At 36.7% G+C, this 23431-nt stretch overlaps 1 protein-coding gene across 1 annotated transcript in view; it reads left to right on the top strand.

Moving 5' to 3' along the window:
- Positions 1–23431, top strand: part of THSD7A (thrombospondin type 1 domain containing 7A) — a 455380-nt gene that overhangs the window by 364570 nt on the left and 67379 nt on the right. Inside the window, exons 9-11 of the mRNA XM_060157103.1 lie at positions 4462–4577; positions 19719–19851; positions 21601–21704. Of these exons, the coding sequence (XP_060013086.1) occupies positions 4462–4577; positions 19719–19851; positions 21601–21704 (353 nt within the window). The remainder of the gene's footprint in view (positions 1–4461; positions 4578–19718; positions 19852–21600; positions 21705–23431) is intronic.

The raw sequence follows: 23431 nt of genomic DNA, 5'->3' as shown, positions 1-23431 counted from the left end.
AGTGAAGCAATGAAAGAACTGCTTGCTTTTGGTCTGGCTGATCAATAATGACAGTATATGAAGTCCTAGCAGTGGAGGTCATCCATGACCTCCTTTATATCCGTAGGCTATGGAGGCTGCCGATCTAGTTTAATTGGGCAGTAGCCTTCTATGCTCTGCCTTTCATTTCCCCTAGAAAGTACTATATCAAAAATACTGAGGCCAAATTATTACATCTTTTAATGGTTAAATGAATAAGCCATTTATTCCCAAGAGAGAGCCTTAGGATAGGATGAGTGTTATAATAAGCAGAAAAACCATCAGTTTCTTACTGTAGTTACCAGTAGCGTAACAACAAGGCAAACGATTTGCTAGAGGGGAGGGCAAAGAACTAGAGAATTGGCATATTGTATGTGCCTTGTGAGAAATATAAACAAAAACATGTCATAGCATAACTGGGCTAATTCTTTCTTAGACAAAGTTAATCAGTTATAAAAATATATGCCAAGGACTTCCCTGGTGGTACAGTGGTTAAGTATCCTCCTGCTACTGCCGGGGACACGGGTTCGAGCCCTGGCCCAGGAAGATCCCACATGCCGCGGAGCAACTAAGTCTGTGCGCCGCAACTACTGAGCCTGCGCTCTAGAGCCCGCGAGCCAAAACTACTGAGCCCGCATGCTGCAGCTACTAAAGCCCACAAGCCTAGAGCCCGTGCTCTGCAACAAGAGAAGCCACCGCAGTGAGAAGCCCACGCACCCCAGCGAAGAGTAGTCCCCACTCTCCGCAACTAGAGAAAGCCCGCATGCAGCAAGGAAGACCCAACACAGCCAAAAATAAATAAATAAATAAACTTATTTAAAAAAAAAAAAAAAATATATATATATCTATATATATATATATGCCAAGAGGAAAAAGGAACTCTTTACCTTTTGAGATTTAGACAGCATAAATCTTTTAAAATTCAAATCATCTTAGCCATGTGAAACATGGAAAGTAAAACCCATCAGTTTGCATTGATATAAAAATGGCCTCATAATTTCCAAATACTTGGCTAAGTGCTTAGGTATCATGTGTGATCTTAAGCATACTACTTAACAGATTCTGGCTTCAGTTTTCAAAAATTTTTGAAAGGATTTAATGAAAAGAAATTGTAGTAATGTAAGCACTCAATAAACCTTAGAAATTGTATTTTCTCTTAAAAATTTGAGATAGTTCTTAGTGTTTCAGGGAAAGGATAATAATGTAACTGACATATGACAAACTCCAGGGGATAAATAAGAATCCCATTATGAGTTGTTTTTTTACTAATGGCCAGGGTTCTGGACATTAGCAGTATTTTGTCCCATACTTTATTTGTTTATGTACTTTGAAATTAAGAAATATATTAGAAAATACATGCTAAAAGACTTGAACACACTGAAAAACAATTCCACATGCTTAATAGGTAGCCCCAAACCAATATTTTAATAGAAATAATGCTAAAGTTGTAATGAATCTAACAAAGGATATTAATGTGCAGTGTATTAAAATTCAATAGCAGTAACAACAGAAGCGGAAGTCCCAAGTACTGGAGAATTGTGGGTCTTTCTGGGACAAGCAGAGAGGTAGAAATATTCAGTGTAGAGGGTTATAACCTGACTAACTTGTCATGGTACAGATTGGAGGGTTGTTGTGCTGAGCTTCTATGGGTAAGCTCACTCTGTTCCTATTTTGCAGTTAATCACTTTTTAGATGTTGCTGTTGGTATTTTCCTCACTTATGCAAACTACAAAATATATTTCTGAGCAGTGGATGTACATATGCACAAGCCTATGTGTGGAAAAGCCTGGTGGATTAATGTTATTAAATCATTGAGTAGAAAGGGTATCCTGAAGCCCCATGTCAGACCACCACAATAATCCATTAAAAATGTGCTTTACCCTTGCAGCCTTTATTCAATGACCTGGATACAAGTATAGATTTCTTAAATCAAATGGGTTTACTTTGCCCTTAAAGTTCTAAAAAATTAAGCAAATACTGTGAATTCAAAAGAAAATGTTACTACCCTTATGCCTAAATACTAGGTTAAATTCAATAACTGCTTTTCAGTACTAGGCATTTGAAACAAAAATGCAAATAGAAACCTTGTTTTAAACTCTTCTTAATAAAACAGATTACTGTGCAATGGTAAAATCAATGTTATTGATCTTATCTATCCTCCGAGTAACAAACTTCAACTCCTATCACATCTGTTTAATTTGACCTTGAATAAGATTTGGGGGGAAATCAATTCCTTGATTTAAACCACAGACACTAAATACAAACAGTACAAAGGAGAAAAGAAGCATGTTGACTGAACCAATTGCCTCACCAAAGGAAGTCTGAATTCATTTTACTGGATGTAATCTAGGCTGTATAATTTATCTTTGTGTGTTCATTAAATGGCTTTGTTTTTAGTAATTTTTTTCTCCACAGTTAACCAAGTATCTTGCTAAGGAAATTTCTAAACCATATAAAACAGAATTTTGGAGGTTGTCAATGATAACGTAAATTCCGTTGATTTATTGAGGGCTAAAATTTGAAGAGCATGTAATTGAGTAATGCTCTCCCACTGTTAAAGTTATAAAACTGCCTCATTGAGGAGGAGTGCTTCCAATAATAATTACTAATCAATAATTCCATAGTTTCAAAAGAATTAACAGGATTATATGTGGGTTTTGCCATATAATATTTCCTGGTTAAGCATGTAGGTGAAGTTATAATTCTAGTGATTTATAAACTCAATTGTAAAAAAACGTTGCCTTCTATGATTCTCATCTAAATTTCTTTGCCGTCCATGACCTTGAGTAGGCATAGCAATTAGGAAAATCCAAGCCTATACTCAACATAAACCAGGGAGATAATTTCTTTTTGAAATGTTGAATCCAATATATTTTTTTAAAATCCACTTTCAAATAAGCCCTAGTGTTACAGAATGAGAGAGAAAGGCATGTATCTGTATAGCTGAATAGAACATAATACTTCTGGATGAGATAGGATATGTAGATAAAAAAATTATAGATATATTAAAAATGAAGTGTCAGCAAAGCACTGTAAAGAAATTATGAGAAGGAAATGAATGATGTTGGTTTTTTCACTCATAGTTCAGTTCTGAAAACCTGATTAACTTACTTGTTGAAAGAGTTTATCTTGACTTAACAAAAAATTTGGCTTCTTCTATGGGGAGTATTTTTAAATCCCATTTTTCACTAATTTGCCAAATTATTCCAGCAACAGTTATACTGATTGTTTGGTTTATTTCTTCACTGCCTCTTAGCTCACTTGTCAGAGATTGATATGACCTCAAAAGAGAATTTCTTAGGAATCAGAACATTAAGTACTTTTAGTTACATGAATTATGTTATTATATTTTGTTGTCATAATATACATCTTCTTCTAGTGTTCCTGACCAACATTTGACCACTAATGATAGTAGAATCAGATTGTGAAGATGCAGAGAAGAATTGGAAAGTTTGAAAACCATGTAATAAGTATACAATAAACAAAACAGTATATTTAAAACTCATATATCAGCTTCCTAAAATTATCTTTTAGGAAGTGAAAACCTTATATAGTGTAAGACATTTCAGTGTTTTGTCATTATTTTTCTCTTGTTTTCCTAATAATATATTTTTGGTGTATTTTTATAAAATAATAATTAATTTTACTCTAATTTATGTCAAGAACATAGTGTTTTATTTTTCTTTAAATTACTTATTGGCTATTTTTGTTTTATTTATATTCACTCTTTTTGTTCTAAAAATATTGTAATTTATAAAAATATTTAAAACCCAATAATTTAAAACTAGGAATAAAATGGAAGAAAAGATAAGAGTAGAGACAGTGAATGAAACCAGGAATAAAGCAAAAATTGTTTATCTTAATGAGCTATACACTTTTATTATTTTTTTACTTATTTGTTATGAAATACTTAGCTGTAAATACAATATTGGTTTTTGAGCATATACTATGTATAGAATATACTCCATTATAAATTTATTTTGTGCTAAACATATTTTGTAAAAATAAAGTACAGAATAACCTGGAAGATTATAATTGGCAATAAGCCTATTTAGTTATACAAAGATGTAGCTTTGGGTCCTTAAATTGGTAATTTGAACTTCCATAAATTTCTTATAAAGCATGTTGCAAAATACAGATTTATTAATGGAGAGATTGTTATAAATGGATAAAATAGAATTATTATATTTTCTTCTACATAGCACAATTACTATAATTAAATTTACACTTCCTGCCTTGAGAAACTTTATGGAGTTTCAGTTTGGAATAATTATTTTGGTTTTATAGCCCTTGTCAAAAGCAGAAAGGATCCTAGAGGTTAAGTTAAATAATACAGATTGATGCCTGTTTAGCAATTTCAGCAATAAAAATTCTAAAGATACTAAATTACCTGGTTTTCTGGATTACTGTAGAGGTCTAGTAGTTTCCCTTTGCTTTTCCCAGGTGTCCTGAAAGCCTTCGACCTGAAACAGTGAAGCCCTGCCTGCTTCCTTGTAGGAAGGACTGTATCGTGACGCCATACAGTGACTGGACATCATGCCCTTCCTCATGTAAAGAAGGTATTATCTGCAGAGTTTTGAAGGAGGTTCACCTAGGAACCCTCTCACTGGGACCTCCAAGTTCCTTTGGTTGAGCAATGTTTTTATTCTTACATGGGGCTGGCTGTGTAATCCTGGTTTGGCATAAATGCCATAAAATTTTGGCTTCCTTCTAGAAAATAATACAGCTTTTAGTGTACCAAACAAATAAGTTTTATGCCAAAACTGACTTAAATAACTTTATACTATAGATCAAGGTGAAAGGATTCTAAACTTTATTAATAATGTTTCCTTTAACATTGATTCTAGAAGAATGTATAGTGGCCTTATGTATTTCAAAAAGAATATAGAGTGATCTTCTCAGTACTCATGGCTCTCAACCTACTTAGTGGCAAGAAATAGCCATGGGACCAGATTCAGTACAGTTTCAATTATATGACCCAAAGGATGGGAATAAAGGAAAGAGAAAAATGATCAAATTGTACCTCTGCCAACGCTTAACATGACATGAGGCATTTACAAGACGAGGATTTGTTCCCAGTTTGGTTTGTTTTTGCTTTCATTACTCACAGACAAAGACCCTTTAATATCATGGCAGATACTTTGTTAATTCTTTACCCTCCAGGATAGGGTCCTTTCTCATTGCTGCTGAGAAAGATGTGAGCATTCTCCAGGTGACTTATGCAGTAAGTGATCACATTGTCTCTCAGTGTCACAAATGACACTGTCTCCTATTTTTTATTTTACTCTCACGACAAATAGAGACAGTTTTCCTTCAGTTCCTTATTTGCTTTTACTTATGCTTCTTGACTCTCACTAGAGAGACTCAATTTAAGAATCAACTTCTAGGGCTTCCCTGGTGGCGCAGTGGTTAAGAATCCGCCTGCCAATGCAGGGGACACGGGTTTGATCCCTGGTCCAAGAAAATCCCACATGCCGCGGAGCAACTAAGCCCGTGTGCCAAAACTACTGAGCCTGTGCTCTAGAGCCCATGAGCCACAACTACTGAGCCCGAGTGCCACAACTACTGAAGCCCGTGCTCCGCAACAGGAGAAGCCACCACAATGAGAAGCCTGTGCATGGCAACAAAGAGCAGCGCCCGCTCACCGCAACTAGAGAAAGCCAGTGCGCAGCAACGAAAACCCAACGCAGCCCCCCAAAATATAAATAAATAAATAAAAATTTAAAAAAAAGAATCAACTTCTAGTTTAACCACTGTTTTAAATCACCAGAATTTTTTTAAATCCTGAGGATATTACATAAGATTATAAACTTAATAATGGATAGTTTTTACAGTGTGATTATTTTATATAGTTGAAACGTGAGTTTCTTTTCATGCTTTTTCTGTTTTAAATACCCTTGAAATAGCAAATAAATTAAACCACATAGTGCGCAAGAATAGAAAATGTTGATTTGAAAAGTCTTTTAAGGCATTTTAAAAGCTTTTGGGACAAAAAGAGTTAGCATTAACTCTTTAAAAATGTTAATGGCATTAATCTTATTGATAAAGCAATGTCATTGACAATTTTATCCAGATTTTCTTCTTTTATCCCCTTACTTTCTTAAAAACTAAATAACATATGATATCCTTTAGTTTGGTCATAATCAGCAGTAGGACTGTAGGTTAGTATTTCTCATAGGGTAGTATTTCTGTGATAATTGTTGTCTATTCATTGCTACAATGAAAAAGCTTATTTATTACATGGAACTTACGTGCTTGAAAATTTTATGCTGGATGTTTTATACTTGATGTTTTCTATTGGTATGAGACAGCCCATTTACTAATAATTCCAAAACATAGGCAGTTACATTTATAATGACATGATTAATAATCTCACACAAATTTAACATTTGTAAGTAAAATTTTTGAAAGTAGAAAAAAATTGCCTTTTCTTTATATTGGGCATTTCCTTATTTTGAGTAAAATATTTCAAAATAACTGTTCTTTTGGTCTAAAGCATTTCAAGAAAATAAAATAAAATAAAATAATAAACTAGAAAAGGTTTCATTAAATTGATTCTAGGATAGACGCTCCTCAAAATGAGAAATCAGGTAAAATTGTCTCATTTCATTAGAAATAAGATATTTTGGAATATCCCAAACTAATTTGAAACTAATTTGAGATATTGGAATATGCCCAGGAATTAAGAACCAATTTAGTAGTCTAAGAATTTATCTTATTATGTATTATATATGTCTGGAAAGGGAAGAATAATAGATATAACTTACTCATTTAAAAAAACCTATCATTGAAAATTAATCTTATTTTAATTTTGTTCTACTTTTTTATACAACAGTTTCTTATTAGTTATGCATTTTATAAATATTAGTGTATATATGTCAACCCCAATCCCCCAATTCATCACACCACCACCACCACCACCACCACCACCGCTTTCCCCACTTGGTGTCCGTACATTTGTTCTCTACATCTGTGTCTCAGTTTCTGCCCTGCAAACTGGTTCATCTGTACCATTTTTCTAGGTTCCACATATATGTGTTAATATATGATATTTGTTTTTCTCTTTCTGACTTACTTCACTCTGTATGACAGTCTCTAGATTCATCCACGTCTCTACAAATGACCCAATTTCGTTCCTTTTTATGGCCAAGTAATATTCCACTGTATATACGTACCACAACTTCTTTATTCATTCGTCTGTCACTGGGCATTTAGGTTGCTTCCATGACCTGGCTATTGTAAATAGTGCTGCAATGAACATTGGGCTGCATGTGTCTTTTTGAATTATGGTTTCCTCTGGGTATATGCCCAGTAGTGGCATTGCTGGGTCATATGGTAATTCTATTTTTAGTGTTTTAAGGAACCTCCATACTGTTCTCCATAGTGGCTGTACCAATTTATATTTCCACCAAGAGAGCAAGAGGGTTCCCTTTTCTCCACACCCGCTCCAGCATTTGTTATTTGTAGGTTTTCTGATGATGCCTATTCTAATTGGTGTGAGGTGATACCTCCTTGTAGTTTTGATTTGCATTTCTCTAATATTAGTGATGTTGAACAGCTTTTCATGAGCTTCTTGGCCATCTGTACATCTTTGGAGAAATGTCTATTTAGGTCTTCTGCCCATTTTTGGATTGGGTTGTTTGTTTTTTTAATAATGAGCTGCATGAGCTGTTTATATATTTCGGAGATTAATCCTTTATCTGTTGATTCATTTACAAATATTTTTTCCCATTCTGAGGGTTGTCTTTTTGTCTTGTTTGTAGTTTCCTGTGCTTTGCAAAAGCTTTTAAGTTTCAGTAGGTCCCATTTGTTTATTTTTGTTATTTATTTCCATTACTCTAGGAGGTGGATCAAAAAAGATCTCGCTGTGATTTATGTCACAGAGTGTTATTCCTATGTTTTCCTCTAAGAGTTTTATAGTGTCCAGTCTTACATTTAGGTCTCTAATCCAGTTTGAGTTTATTTTTCTGTGTGGTGTTAGGGAGTGTTCTAATTTCATTCTTTTACATGTAGCTGTCCAGTTTTCCGAGCACCACTTATTAAAGAGGCTGTCTTTTCTCCATTGCATATACTTGCCTCTTTTGTCATAGATTAGTTGACCACAGGTGCAGGGGTTTATCTCTGGACTTTCTATCGTGTTCCATTGATCTATATCTCTGGTTTTTGTGCCAGTACCATACTCTATTGATTACTGTAGTTTTGTAGTATAGTCTGAGGTCAGGCAGTCTGATTCCTCCAGCTCTGTTTTTTTCCCTCAAGACTGCTTGGCTGTTTGGGGTCTTTTGTGTCTCCATACAAATTTTAAGATTTTTTGTTCTAGTTATGTAAAAAATGCCATTGGTAATTTGATAGGGATAGCATTGAATCTGTAGATTGCTTTTGGTAGTATACTCATTTTCACAATATTGATTCTTCCAATCCAAGAATATAGTATATGTCTCCATCTGTATCATCTTTAATTTCTTCCATCAGTGTCTTATAGTTTTCTGCATACAGGTCTTTTGTCTCCCTAGGTAGGTTTATTCCTAGGTATTTTATTCTTTTTGTTGCAGTGATAAATGGGAGTGTTTCCTTAATTTCTCTTTCACATTTTTCATCATTAGTGTATAGGAATGCAAGAGATTTCTGTGCATTAATTTTGTACCCTGCAACTTTACCAAATTCATTGATTAGCTCTAGTAGTTTATTGGTGGCATCTTTAGGATTCTCTATGTATATTATCATGTCATCTGCAAACAGTAACAGTTTTACTTCTTTTCCAATTTGTATTCCTTTTATTTCTTTTTCTTCTCTGATTGTCTTGGCTAGGACTTCCAAAACTATGTTGAATAATAGTGGTGAGAGTGGATATCCTTGTCTTTTTCCTGATCTTAGAGGAAATGCTTTCAGTTTTTCACCATTGAGAATGATGTTTGCTGTGGGTTTGTTGTATATGGCCCTTATTATATTGAGGTAGGTTCCCTCTATGCCCACTTTCTGGAGAGTTTTTATCATAAATGGGTGTTGAATTTTGTCAAAAGCTTTTTCTGCATCTACTAAGATGGTCATATGGTTTTTATTCTTCCATTTGTTAATATGGTGTGTCACATTGATTGATTTGCATATATTGAAGAATCCTTGCGTCCCTGGGATAAATCCCACTTGATCATGGTGTATGATCCTTTTAATGTGCTGTTGGATTCTGTTTGCTAGTATTTTGTTGAGGATATTTGCATCTATATTCATCAGTGATATTGGTCTGTAATTTTCTTTTTTTGTAGTATCTTTGTCTGTTTTTTGTATCAGGGTGATGGTGGCCTCATAGAATGAGTTTGGGAGTGTTCCTTCCTCTGCAGTTTTTTGGAAGAGTTTGAGAAGGATGGGTGTTAGTTCTTCTCTAAATGTTTGATAGAATTCACCTGTGAAGCCATCTGGTCCTGAACTTTTGTTTGTTGGAAGATTTTTAATCACAGTTAAAACTTCATTACTTGCGATTGCTCCATTTATATTTTCTGTTTCTTCCTGGTTCAGTCTTGGAAGGATATACCTTTCTAAGAATTTGTCCATTTTTTCCAGGTTGTCCATTTTATTGGCATAGAGTTGCTTGTTGTAGTCTCTTAGGATGCTTTATACTTCTGCGGTGTCGTTGTAACTTCTTTTTCATTCCTAATTTTTTTTGTTTTGAGTTCTCTCCCCCTTTTTCTTGGTGAGTCTGGCTAATGGTTTATCAATTTCGTTTATCTTCTCCAAGAATCAGCTTTTAGTTTTATTGATCTTTGCTATTGTTTTCTTTTTTTCTATTTCATTTATTTCTACTTTGACCTTTATGATTTCTTTCCTTCTACTAACTTTGGGTTTTGTTTGCTCTTCTTTCTCTAGTTCCTTTAGGTGTAAGGTTAGATTGTTTATTTGACATATTTTTTTTTCTTGAGGTAGGCTTGTATTGCTATAAAATTCTCTTAGAACTGCTTTTGCTGCATCCCATAGGTTTGGGATCATCATGTTTTCATTGTCATTTGTCTCTACGTATTTTTTGATTTCCTCTTTGATTTCTTCAGTGATCTCTTGGTTATTTAGTAATGTATTGTTTAGCCTCCATGTGTTTGTGTTTTTTATGTTTTTTTCCCTGTAATTGATTTCTAATCTCATAGCATTGTGGTCAGAAAAGGTGCTTGATATGATTTCAATTTTCTTAAATTTACTGAGGTTTGATTTGTGACCCAAGATGTGATCTATCCTGGAGAATGTTCCATGTGCACTTGAGAAGAAAATGTAATCTGCTGTTTTTGGTTGGAATGACCTATAGATATCAATTAAATCTATCTGGTCTATTGTGTCATTTAAAGCTTGTATTTTTTAATTAATTTTCTTTTTGGATGATCTGTCCATTGGTGCAAGTGAGGTGTTCAAGTCCCCCACTATTATTGTGTTACTGTCAATTTTATAGCTGTTAGCAGTTGCCTTATGTATTGAGGTGCTCTGTGTTGGGAGCATATATATTTATAATTGCTATATCTTCTTGGGTTAATCCCTTGATCATTATGCAGTGTCCTTCCTTGTCTCTTGTAACATTCTTTACTTAAGGTCTGTTTTATCTGATATGAGTATTACTACACCAGCTTTCTTTTGATATCCATTTGCATGGAATATCTTTTTCCATCCCCTCACTTTCACTTTGTATGTGTCCCTAGGTCTGAAGTGAGTCTCTTATAGACAGCATATATATGGGTCTTGTTTTTGTATCTATTCAGCAAGCCTGTGTGTTTTGGTTGGAGCACTTAATCCATTCACGTTTAAGGTAATTATTGATATGTATGTTCCTATTACCATTTTCTTAATTGTTTTGGGTTTGTTTTTGTAGGTCCTTTTCTTCTCTTGTGTTTCCCACTTAGAGAAGTTCCTTTAGCATTTGTTGTAGAGCTGGTTTGGTGGTGGTGAATTCTCTTAGCTTTTTCTTGTCTGTAAAGTTTTTGATTTCTCCATCAAATCTGAATGAGATTCTTGCCAGGTAGAGTAATCTTAGTTGTAGGTTCTTTCCTTTCATAACTTTAAATATGTCATGCCACTCCTTTCTGGCTTGTAGAGTTTCTACTGAGAAATCAGCTGTTAACCTTATGGGAGTTCCCTTGTATGTTATCTGTCATTTTTCCCTTGCTGCTTTCAGTAATTTCTCTTTGTCTTTAATTTTTGCCAATTTGATTACTTTGTGTCTCAGCATGTTTCTCCTTGGGTTTATCCTGTATGGGACTCTCTGCACTTCCTGGACTTGGGTGACTATTTCCTTTCCCATGTTAGGGAAGTTTTCGAGTATAATCTCTTCACATATTTTCTCGAGACCTTTCTCTCTCCCTTCTCCTTCTGGGACCCCTATAATGTGGATGTTGTTACGTTTAGTGTTGTTCCAGAGGTCTCTTAGGCTGTCTTCATTTCTTTTCATTCTTATTTCTTCAGTCTGTTCTGCAGCAGTGAGTTCCACCATTCTGTCTTCCCGGTCACTTATCCATTCTTCTGCCTCAGTTATTCTGCTATTGATTCCTCCTAGTGTAGTTTTCATATCAGTTATTGTATTGTTCATTTCTGTTTGTTTGTTCTTTAATTCTTCTAGGTCTTTGTTAAGCATTTCTTGCATCTTCTCGATCTTTGCCTCTTTTTCCGAGGTCCTGGATCATTCTTCACTATCATTATTCTGAAATCTTTTTCTGGAAGGTTGCATATTTCCACTTCATTTAGTTGTTTTTCTGGGGTTTTATCTTGTTCCTTCATCTGGTACATAGTCCTCTGCCTTTTCATCTTGTCTGTCTTTCTGTGAATGTGGTTTTTGTTCCATAGGCTGCAGGACTGTAGTTCTTTTTGCTTCTGCTCTCTGCCCTCTGGTGGATGAGGCTATCTAAGAGGCTTGTGCAAGTTTCCTGATGGGAGGGACTGGTGGTGGATAGAGCTGGCTGTTGCTCTGGTGGGCAGAGCTCAGTAAAACTTTAATCCACTTGTCTGCTGATGGGTGGTGCTGGGATCCCTCCCTGTTGGTTGTTTGCCCTGAGGTGACCCAACACTGGCGCCTACCCAGGCTCTCTGGTGGGGCTAATGGCGGACTCTGGGAGGGCTCAAGCCGAGGAGTACTTCCCAGAACTTCTGCTGCCAGTGTCCTTGTCCTCATGGTTAGACACAGCCACCCCCAACCCGTACAGGAGACCCTCCAACAGTAGCAGGTAGGTCTGGTTCAGTCTCCTATGGGATCACTGCTCCTTCTCCTGGGTCCCGAAGGGCACACTACTTTGTGTGTGCCCTCCAAGAGTGGAGTCTCTGTTTCCCCCAGTCCTGTAGAAGTACTGCAATCAAATCCCGCTAGCCTTCAAACTCTGATTCTCTAGGAATTCTTCCTCCCGTTGCTGGACCCCCAGGTTGGGAAGCCTGCCGTGGGGCTCAGAACCTTCACTCCAGTGCGTAGAGTTCTGTGGTATAAGTGTTCTCCAGTTTGTGACCCATCCACCCAGCAGTTATGGGATTTGATTTTATTGTGATTGCACCGCTCCTGCTATCTCATTGTGACTTCTCCTTTGTCTTTGGATGTGGGGTGTCTGTTTTTGGTGAGTTCCAGTGTCTTCCTTTTGATGATTGTTCAGCAGTTAGCTGTGTTTCTGATGTTCTCGCAAGAGGGAGTGAGAGCACATCCTTCTACTTCACCATCTTGAACCAATCTCTCCTTAGCTTTCTTCTCCTGATTCTCTCAAAGGACATCAATTACTTGCTAGGGGCTAATATAGGGATCTGGGCCCCCACAGTGATCCACTCTCCAAATGGCCAGTGAGCACTGACAGCCACAGTGGTCAAAGTCTTGAGGCAGGGGAATCCATGGTGCAGATGAGGGACCCCAGGGTCTGGTCTCAGTGATTTCACTTACAGTAGGATCTTGAGCAAGTCATTCCATTGGGTTGCTGTGCATGGCATGAAAAATATCAGGTTTGAAGAGTTCTAGATTCAATGATACTATAAGCCAGGGCATAAATCAGACAATGATGAATGCTAGAAGAAAGATAAATAAGGGGAAGGAGGATCATGAGTTAATGAATAGGGGTGAAATTTCATCAAATAACATGATTTTTAATTTGATCTCTGCTGATGATTTTTACAGTTCTAAGAGACTGATTTACTCTTCTCTGACCATTTATTTATAAAATACAGAAAATTTTATGTGACAAACTGTGATAACTTATACAAGGCACTTAAAAAATTTTTTAGCAGGGCTTCCCTGGTGGCGCAGTGGTTGGGAGTCTGCCTGCCGATGCAGGGGACACGGGTTCGTGCCCCGGTCCGGGAAGATCCCACATGCCATGGAGCGGCTGGGCCCATGAGCCATGGCCACTGAGCCTGTGCGTCCAGAGCCTGTGCTCCGCAATGGGAGAGGCCACAACAGTGAGAGGCCCACGTACCGCCAAAAAAAAAAAAAAAGAAAAAATTTTAGCAGATAGATGAGGGAACAAATAGATTTTGAATACTGTACATGTGTTTATTAAATTAATACTCATCTGTAATATGCATAAATACTTATTGCATTTCTAGTTTATTGATTACTGTACTTAACTAGCACATTGATGGCCCCGCAGAGAAGAACTTCTAAAAAGCTTTTAATTGTTTTTACATGCTTCACTATGTCATTAAACATCATACATAGTTTTTTAAGTAAACATTCACTTTTTTCATTCTACACAGATTTTTCAAGTAACTGCGATTTACCAGGCACAATTTTAAATGTAAAGGATATAGCAGTAACAAGGAAAACAATTTTCCTGCGTTTAGGAAGCTTACTTTCTGGTGGTATGAGACAGAAAAGGCATTTAATGATTGTTCTAATGTCTCGATGCATGTGAAGGATCAGGTGAACAATGCAGGGTGGGTGAGAGAGAAGAAGATGTGACATCATTTTGGAGAGTACAAAAGTGGGCAAGTTAGTAATATGTAAGAGAATTTGTAATAGGCAACATGGAGTACCCATTTAGTCATGCATTTTAAAAAGGAATTGCTCAACACAGTTGCCAGTGTTTCTTCAGCCATGTTTAGCTGCCTGAGTGAAGGAAAGCTGTAGGAAAATAATTAGCATTGGTTAAGGTCAGGGCTGGGAGAGAAAAACAGAGAGTCAAGGGTGTTTTCAGTAGAGTGCTTATGTAATAACGAAGTATGGAATCTAAGGTGGGTTGGGATGGAAGTGAAGGTCATAAAAGGGATGATATAGTGAAAAAGTGATTGGGAAAGTGGATTGGCACTCTTGATTGAGTTTGAATAATTTTTAGTAAGATGAGCTTTCACTTTTAGTAAAGTAGGTGAACTAGAAGGTTAGGAGGAGTGACCAGCAATTAATATGTTCGAAGATGAGAATGTGTAGGTATTGATGATGATATCATCAGGGGCATGAACAGAAGAGCTAGTAATTGATACAAGATGCAGGAAAAGGTCATCGGAGGTACAGTAATTCAGAGTCCAGTGCCTTGGATGGAATAACCATGTGGATGCCCAAACCACCAAAGGGGTTGCAGGGGTAGGAAGAGAAAGGATTACAGTGCGGGATGTTCTATGGTCATTCAATAATGAAATGTTGGTGGATGAGTGCTACAAAGTAGAGAGCTGATGGTAAAATTGATGACAGGAGCTTCAGAGGAGTTAGATATTTTTAAAGGTAAAGAGAGGAGAAAAGACTGGGAAATGGCTAGGTAGAGCCAGCCTCCACTGGCAAAGAATGTGAAGGAAACTTTCTAAGAAGAGATTGGAGATGAGAGACAGTGTGTTCCTTTAGGTACAGTGGTGGAAAGATTAGAAGATAGAAAAGAAAGAGAAATTGAATAAGGTTATGCACAGCTTGTATGCTGTGGTCCAGGTATGATGGAAGACATGCAGGGGGGATTGAGGGTGCTAGTTTCTTGTGGTGCGACAGGCATGTTAGATGTAATGGGTTCAGTTGGGATAGTCTCTTGGTGAAAGGTAGGTAACTGCTGTGAATTAAAATGCGTGCTGCCACTAGAATGCTAGTCTTCTCTGAAGCTCCTGGGTGGTAGTGGCCAAGGAGTGCAAGAATGCCAGCTCAGGAATCTGCTGTCCTATGAGCAAGAGGTTCTGAGATGAGGAGCTGTGTTTGGCCAAGCTCAGGTCACATCTCACCACCAGCAGATCAGCCCTACCTGTTGTATTTGGCAGCTCTGTGTTGAGTCTCCTAGAACAAAAGGCTTTCAGAAATCTTAAACCTAGGCACTCAGACTTAAAAAGAATAACTATAGTTGCGTATTGAGGAAAAAAAGAAAGACTAGGGGGTTGGCAGAGGGGCTTGCTGTTGGACACAGTGTCAAGATGCTTTGTGTGCTGGAAGAAACCTTTTCTGTTTCACCTGTAGACTGCTGTAACTGAGAATAAGGATACAGTGGTGTTATAGAAGATTAGCCTTTTGTCGTAGGGAAAATAAAGCAATGACGTGTAGTTAGCTTTTCATTATTTGGTATGAAATGGAAATAAGGCAAGCTTCATTGAAATTACACTGACTTCTGTGTGCAATTAAAAAATGCTTAAAATTTTGAATGTTCAAGGATAGATGATAGCAAATGAAAATTAATTCAGGAATGAGGTGGCTCTTTTAAACTTAATTCTGTAGGTAAAATCTACATTTGGTAAGAGTTTGAACTTACGAAAATGTAGAGCTACCCTCCTTTTTAAGTCACTTGAAATAGGTAAAATTACAGTATAGTATTGCAGAAAATGGGACAGAGTAGCTTAGGATTCCAGGAAGAACAAGCAGAGTAATTTGAAATATTATTCAGCCCTCTCTCATGATGTGCCTTGAAAAATCAATGCTGGTAAACATCAGTATTGAACAGAAAGTAATTTAATCCTCAAACCAGTGTACTTGTTAATGTTTCCAAATTTTCATAAATCTTTACAAAGGGCTTTATTAAAGATGGAAAATATTTATGCATATAAATTATTTGTAACTCTAATCTTTAAAAAATCAATACTTTTGATCAAATAATACACTTGGCTGTTCAAATTGTGTTTGCTCCTTTTTTTCTTGCTAAATGTATTGACTTGAGGGCTAGCAGGGATATTGCAGAGGCATCTTTTCTACCTTGATGCCCTCAAACAGCACTATGCTAGAATTACCCCTCAAAGGTCCAATAACTGCCTTTACATTTGACTTCTTGCATGAAACGTTTCCCTTTCAATTTCCTCACTGTGCTGCTGCAGCCTGCCATCCGCCTCGCTTCCAGCTTAACCCATCTTAGTTTTGCCTGTCCTTTAAATCCTTCCATCAAGGAACTTCTCCAGTGAAATTTATCTTGAATGTCTTAAGATATCTGAAAAGTGCTGTAGCTGAGTGAGAGACTACATATCCTCTGAGTCTCTATGGCCCATTACCACATAAATGTTTTCTGAATATATAATCCCTTTTTTCTCTACCTATCCTAGGTAGGTATTTTCAAGTATAAACACTATAGGATTATTCCTTTATTTTTCCCATGCTTATTATTTCCAATGAACAAAATGATACCTTATTTTTTATTAATACTAAAGAACAGACTTAGTACCCATGTGCATAATACTCTAAGGAAATGGATATAAAGGAAAAGAAAATGCTAATTTATAATCCAGTTGAGAAGAAGTGAAATAAATGTGTTTGCTCATTCAGCAAACATTTATTAAGACTTTATGCTGTGTGACCACTGTTCTAGGTGCTAAAACACAAAGATAAATGGAAATTATGTACGTATCCCCACCTCATACAATAAATTGGGTGTAAATATAGGCGGGAAACTCTGAAGATTGTAAAATTCCACACTTGCCAACTCAAGTTATTAGTTAGGAGCCTTCCACTTTTATTAATTTATTTTTTAACATGTACTGTAGCTTTCCCTTTGTCTACACACTGATTTGAGGGCTCTGTAACTGGTAGAGCTCTAAAGTGCTGTTTCTTTGAGTGTACACGTAATTTGCTAACTGCGATCTGAGAAGAAACGAACCTCCCAGTGGGTAGAAGCATGGATGTCATGACACTTCCTGTGTAACCCCATTAAACTTCCTCTCTAGGTGTTATGGCTTTGGAATGTTCCACTTTAATCAGGTCACAGTCTCTCTCCTGTGGGCTGTGCAAGGTTAAGGTATTTGAACTTTTTATAAGAATAAATGGATTCCCATTGTGGAATCTATTATGGAAGTGAAAAGAGTTATCATGGTGTTATATATCAAGTACAAACTTGTGGAGATTGTGATGAGAAGGCACTAGAATGTTTCAGAGTTTTATATTAGGTGACTTTTTTGCTTTCAAGTCAATAAACAAAGTAGAATTGAAACACTAACATTTGCTTGCTGCTTCTGAACAGCCCTGGGTATATACCAGGTGATATTTAGGTAGTTAATGACCAGGAGCTTCAGTCTATATGGTGCCACTGATGCTCCTCTCATTGTCCCCTCTAGTCTGTGGATCCCTTGGCCTCAATTCTATGTCTATTTTTTATCTGCAGGTTAAAAAGGGTTGGAGAGTTATTGACTCTTAAGAACTTCGACCACCTGGGAAACAAAGACCTGCTCCTCTTTGGTCTTTCCCTCTTTTCCCTGTTAAAAAAACAAACACACGCCTCCCGTCTTCCCCCAGTGCTAAACAAATGATAAGAATGCTCATTTAGTTTGTATAGTCTTTTAAAAAGATGAAAGAGCATAAATATAAAACAAAAGGAAAAATAATAGATAATAATGTAAAAAAAAGCATGGAGTCAGTAAATAGGGTAGAGGGAGGGGAGAAGAAGAGAAAAATGGTAATATAAAATCAAAGTTAAGGTAAGCTCCTGCAGTTGAGAAGAAAATTAGCTCTGAGATTCTGGTGAACAAAGCAAAAAACAGAAGCACAGTGCATTCTTAACGGATTGTCAAGGGAAACAAGATTTTTCCTAGCTCTAAATTATTAGAGGAATTGATCACGTGGGCCTTAAAATAAGGGTCATTGAACAATATAATGGATGGAGATAGCATTACCAATTTTATTAAAAGTCCTATTGTCACTTCTTCGATCTTTCTTAGATAAATTATTCTTAATATGTAAAAGCTGCAGCTGGCATTCAAACTATTACTGCTACAGTTTTTAAAAGTCTAGGACAATATTTCCAAATACTTCAGCTCTCTGCTACCCACTACCTCCACCCCCTAGTTCCATACTTCATTACCTGTAGTATTCCAGCTATTCACTAAAATAGTTAATGCAGTCATTAACAGTACAGGTTTCCCGCACTATAGGAATAATCCTAAAAAGTTACATGCAAATTCTAGAATCTTAAATTGGGACATCCATGGTCAGTCATTCCAGTAGATCTCAACCTAGCTGTTTATCACCGTTTCCTGGCAAGCTTTGTAAAAATCAGATTCCCACATCCACAGATTCCCACATCCAGCTCCCAAGAGATCCTTATTTAGTAGTTCTGGGTACATGCCGAGAAATCTGCTTTTGGTTTTTGGTTTTTATTTTTTCAAAGAAATTCTCCTATGTAGTCAGACATTTAGGAATCACTAATCTGATCCATTCTCCCATTTAATACAGGAATCTTCAAGTCACGCTGCTAGGAGTCAGTGGCCAGACTGTGTTGAGGGATACCCTGACTTCATGTCAGAGGATGTTCCATTACTGGAAACTTCTATTTGTCAAATCATATTTTTCTACGAACACAATGACTTTAAGGATATTTCATTTCAGTTCTGATTAAACTTTCACTGTTAGGGGCTGCTAACCCTTCTAAATTTCTCTGTTTCTGTAGTCTACATATCAAATATTTAATGATCTTGAGAAAACATGTAAATGCATCAGGGGAACTCTAGTAAAGTAATTCTTTAGGGAATTCTTTTGTAAGCCAATTCATGACATATGGCTATTCATCTTCAAAGTGTATATATTGTAAGTTGTCAAGTATGTATTTTATTAAAGTTGTCAAGTCTTGTATATCATCTGTTTCTCATACTAAAAAATTCTGAGCATCTTTATATCAGCAATACTGTCAATTTGATATCTTCATCGAAGGTAAATCTTAATTATTTCCATTGTTTTTGTAACATAATTTGGAGTAACTTACTTATAGTAATTATCGCTATTTTGAATGCTTCTCTAAAAATTCTGCCTCTAGGAAACGACTTTCATTTCACTACTTACAGCTCGGATGTGTAGGATGTGACCTGAATTAAAGATCTTAAAGTGTTTAACATGAATAATAAATGACTAGAATAATTTACGAGTTATACATTTCAAATTAAGTGAATAACAAAGAAATAGAATTTCACATTAAAACATTGAATATATTCTCCTAAGAAAGATTCATTAGATGTGTATGAGTCCCATGTGGTAAACAGGGCTATATGAAACGGCATGAAAATAAACTTAAGGCAGAGAAAAACAGATTCATTAGATCCGTCATATTTCTCAAGGGGGAAGAAGCATACAAAAGAGCAATTACGTTGTAAGTGAGCATTAGGAAGACTAGCTGACTATGGAACTATTTTCTCCATTCTTCACATTTTTAAATATACATTGATTGGCTTTCAATATAAGCGTCTTCGGGAGAATTTAGGAAATGACTAGACGAGGCCTCTCAGTCAGGGATGTCAAAGCACGTGGAGCTGGAAGCAATGTAATTTCTTCACACAGGCTGGTATTTGGAGATTCTTTCATCAGTGCAGAGAACAGAGGTTAAAAAGCTGCCTCATTCCAGGGGACTCCGGAATCCGGAAGCAGACTCGGCACCGGGTCATCATTCAGCTGCCAGCCAACGGAGGCAAGGACTGCACGGATCCTCTCTATGAAGAGAAGGCCTGCGAGGCCCCTCAGGTGTGCCAAAGCTACAGGTAATGGAGTGAAGGAAAAGCCTTCTGAGCGATGCACTAAGCAAAATACTTCAGGTTCATGGTTTTTCTGACAATGAGAAAAGGAAGCCAACACTGCCCGCAGACTCAGGGGAGTTGAGGATGTTTATGACTGTGGGTCCCATCTCCTGCCTGTTTTAAAGAGCTGCTTTGCTACTGAAATCATCTCCAGGGACACAAATACTTGCGTAAACTTCCAAGCTGTATTATAAGCTTTAGGAGCTTGAAGAGTTTCTTATGTTGATATAATTTATAGAAAATGCAGAAAAGTGATTAATAATTATGAAACATATGCTTTTGGAAGCAGTTCTTTTTCGCTTACAGGAATAGCCTAAGCCTTCCTCCCCCGGCTCCAAAGAGCACCTGTTCCTCATAAATGCTGGCATACTGGGTCATGAAATGACATCTTTGTCTCAGTGATGTTAGTAAGATGTCTGTTTTGTTGAACATTTGTGGCCACCTCAAGGAAAATTAAGGTTATTGAAGCTATATGTCATCATCTTGATTATTAGAAAAAAAATTTTCCATAACTGTTAAAAAAAGTACCTAATTGAAACTTGATGTGGTGAATAATTGCAGTCCTGACAACAAATGAAACATTATGGCATCAATTGATGGAATGTGTGACCCCAAAATAATAACTTAAGATGAAATTGATGGCAAATTTGTCATCTTAATTTATCTGTGTTTAATTCTGAGATGACAAACAGTATAATTGCATGCTTTCATGATGAACATTAACTGTTAGCCCAAACTTATTTACTTGGGGGATTTGTTTTTGTGAAGTGTATTATAAATTGCAGCTTCTGAGTTACCCCTACAATGCTAATCAAAAGACCACTATATATACAAAAGGCTCATGCGTTGAATGCAATTTTATAACTTGAATGTAAAATAAATATACCTTTCTAAAGTGGAACACATCACTTCTGGTACTATCTGGATACATCTGCTGGCAGTCCTAATCATTAAAAAGGCTAAATGTGGGACTTCCCTGGCGGTCCAGTGGTTAAGACTGCGCTTCCACTGCAGGGGGCACGGGTTCAATCCCTGGTTGGGGAGCTAAGATCCCGCGTGCCTCACAGTGCAGCCTTAAAAAAAAAGAAATAAAAATAAATAAAAAGGCTAAATGCTATCAGTAGAGTCCGTTCCTTTAGAACTTGACAGTGATGGACTCTTGTCTCCACTGCAATAGGAAGTACTTTTATATTTAGTGCTGCTTTTTATAATTCCTTGATGAAGATCTAAATTAAATTTAGATAGGACTTTTTAAAATAGATCTTTATTGGAGTATAATTGCTTCACAATACTGTGTTAGTTTCTGTTGTATACCAAAGTGAATCAGCCGTATGCATACATATGTCCCCATATCCCCTCCCTCTTGAGTCTCCCTTCCATCCTCCCTATCCTACCCCTCTAGGTGGTCACAAAGCACCCAGCTGATCTCCCTGTGCTACGCTGCTGCTTCCCAGTAGCTAACTATTTTATATTCGGTAGTATATATATGTCGATGCTCCTCTCACTTCACCCCAGCTTCTCCCTCCCACGCCATGTCCTCAAGTCCATTCTCTATGTCTACATCTTTATTCCTGCCCTGCAACTAAGTTCATCAGCACTGTCAAATAAATTCCTGTTTGCAGTGGTCAAAGTCATGCTTCCTTGGCATTGTGTCTCTGTGATTTACTAGTATGTTTGCTTCTTCTCTATGAGGCTTCTGTTCTTTCCCTGTAGGTGGAAGACTCACAAATGGCGCAGGTGCCAGTTAGTCCCTTGGAGCGTGCAACAGGACAGCCCTGGAGCGCAGGAGGGCTGTGGGCCCGGACGGCAGGCAAGAGGTGGGAGGCCCCATTCCACGTTGATTTGCTTTGCATTTCTCCAACAGCAGTAACTTAGCCACTAGCTTGAAGAGCTTGTCGTTTTGATGCTATGCTAGGCAAACAGAGCAAAGCAGTTAAGAATCTGCTACCACCCATTCTACCTTACACCAGAACACGGAAACCTGACTTTTTAAATTGTGTCCTTAGTTCTTTGACATTAGTTCCTAACTCCTCTGGTTAAACTTTCCCCTCATTCATATCTAGAAGATGATCAGACCAAGCTCTTGAAAGCGTTATGACATAGATTGTACACTGCAGCTTTTGTTGTTGTTGTTCTTGTAATTAGCTTTTGGCTCATGGGATTCCACAACACTTTGCTTGTCACCTTAACAATCAATAAGATCCTTACATCATTGCCCATATGCATTATATACATGCATGCATGAAATGTAATATAATTGGTTAACTTCCCCAGAAATTCTCAGTAACGACATCCTTGTCATTGTCATGGCGACCCCCAATTCTGTTCATATTTAGTACTGATTTTTAAATGGCAGATTTATGTACTCTAAACCGGCCATATGTGGATTGCAATCTGTCGACGCTACTAGATAACATGGTTTCTTGCAGAAATGAGTGATGGAAATGTTTCCAACTTGCCATGATTATTTACTAGATATTATGGATAATACTTACATTCCAAGCTTTGGAACATGTTATTTATACATGTAGCAAATTCAATCTGTAAAGAGTACATGATTCTTTTTACTCACGTTGAGTTTTAGAATGTAATTCTTGCTACATATCTAAAATGTAGCTGAATATGTAATTGAATACACAACCACCTTTTTTAATTCATAAAAACATGCTTTGCACCCTCATTTGTAGTTATGTATTGGATGATGTTGTAGAACTCTGAACACACAGAATTAGATTCCAGTTTTTGCTGATTTGATCCGGGACCCCTTTTCTTTATAGTGAAAAGATTGCTTTTTTAAAATTTGCGAAGAATAGCTTCTTTTTTGTAAAAAATCTTCCATTATGATAGTCATTTTAGGAATCTTCATTTGAAACAACATTTAGTTTACAATTAATATTAACTATCTAGTGATTTTTAGGATTTTATTTTATATGCTTATTTTTCATTATGTATCCTCCACCATCAGCATCTGCTAAAAAATAACTCTCCCTTTACAGTTATAGAGACTTAGGTATTTAGAATTGAAAGTCATTCTCCCCATCTGAAACCATTCATGGAGAAATTGAGGGATATCAGACTTTCTTGTCATGCCTTGCTAATTCCTCCTTGAATCAAGCATACATTTGCATACAGTTTGGACCCTACATAGAGTTTATGATGAAAACAGGCGTGAGTTTGGGAATCAAAAAACATAAGTTTTAGTCCCAGTTCTTTCACTAATACAATGTGAGTTTTATTCATCCCTTTACCTTTTTGGGTATCAGTTTATTTAGATGGGGAAAAAAAGAAAAGAGGGCTGGACCAAATGATCTTTCAGGATTATTCCAATTTTCATATTCTACTGTCTATGCACAGATGATATCCAGGGAGCAAAGTGTGACATGAAGTTAGGTAAAAAGATGAAAACCACATTTTTGTAGAATATACCATTGGAGGAAATCTAAGATGTGGTGGAAGCTGTGCAAGTGTGAAAACAGCTTTAGTTTCAAACTCTGTTACTTAACTGCACAACCTTGGTTTATTTATTTCCTCCCTCTGAGGCTGA

The sequence above is a fragment of the Lagenorhynchus albirostris genome, chromosome 8 (genome assembly GCF_949774975.1).
Source record: "Lagenorhynchus albirostris chromosome 8, mLagAlb1.1, whole genome shotgun sequence".
Lineage (NCBI taxonomy): Eukaryota > Metazoa > Chordata > Mammalia > Artiodactyla > Delphinidae > Lagenorhynchus > Lagenorhynchus albirostris.
This window is presented reverse-complemented; position numbering and strand designations above follow the sequence as displayed.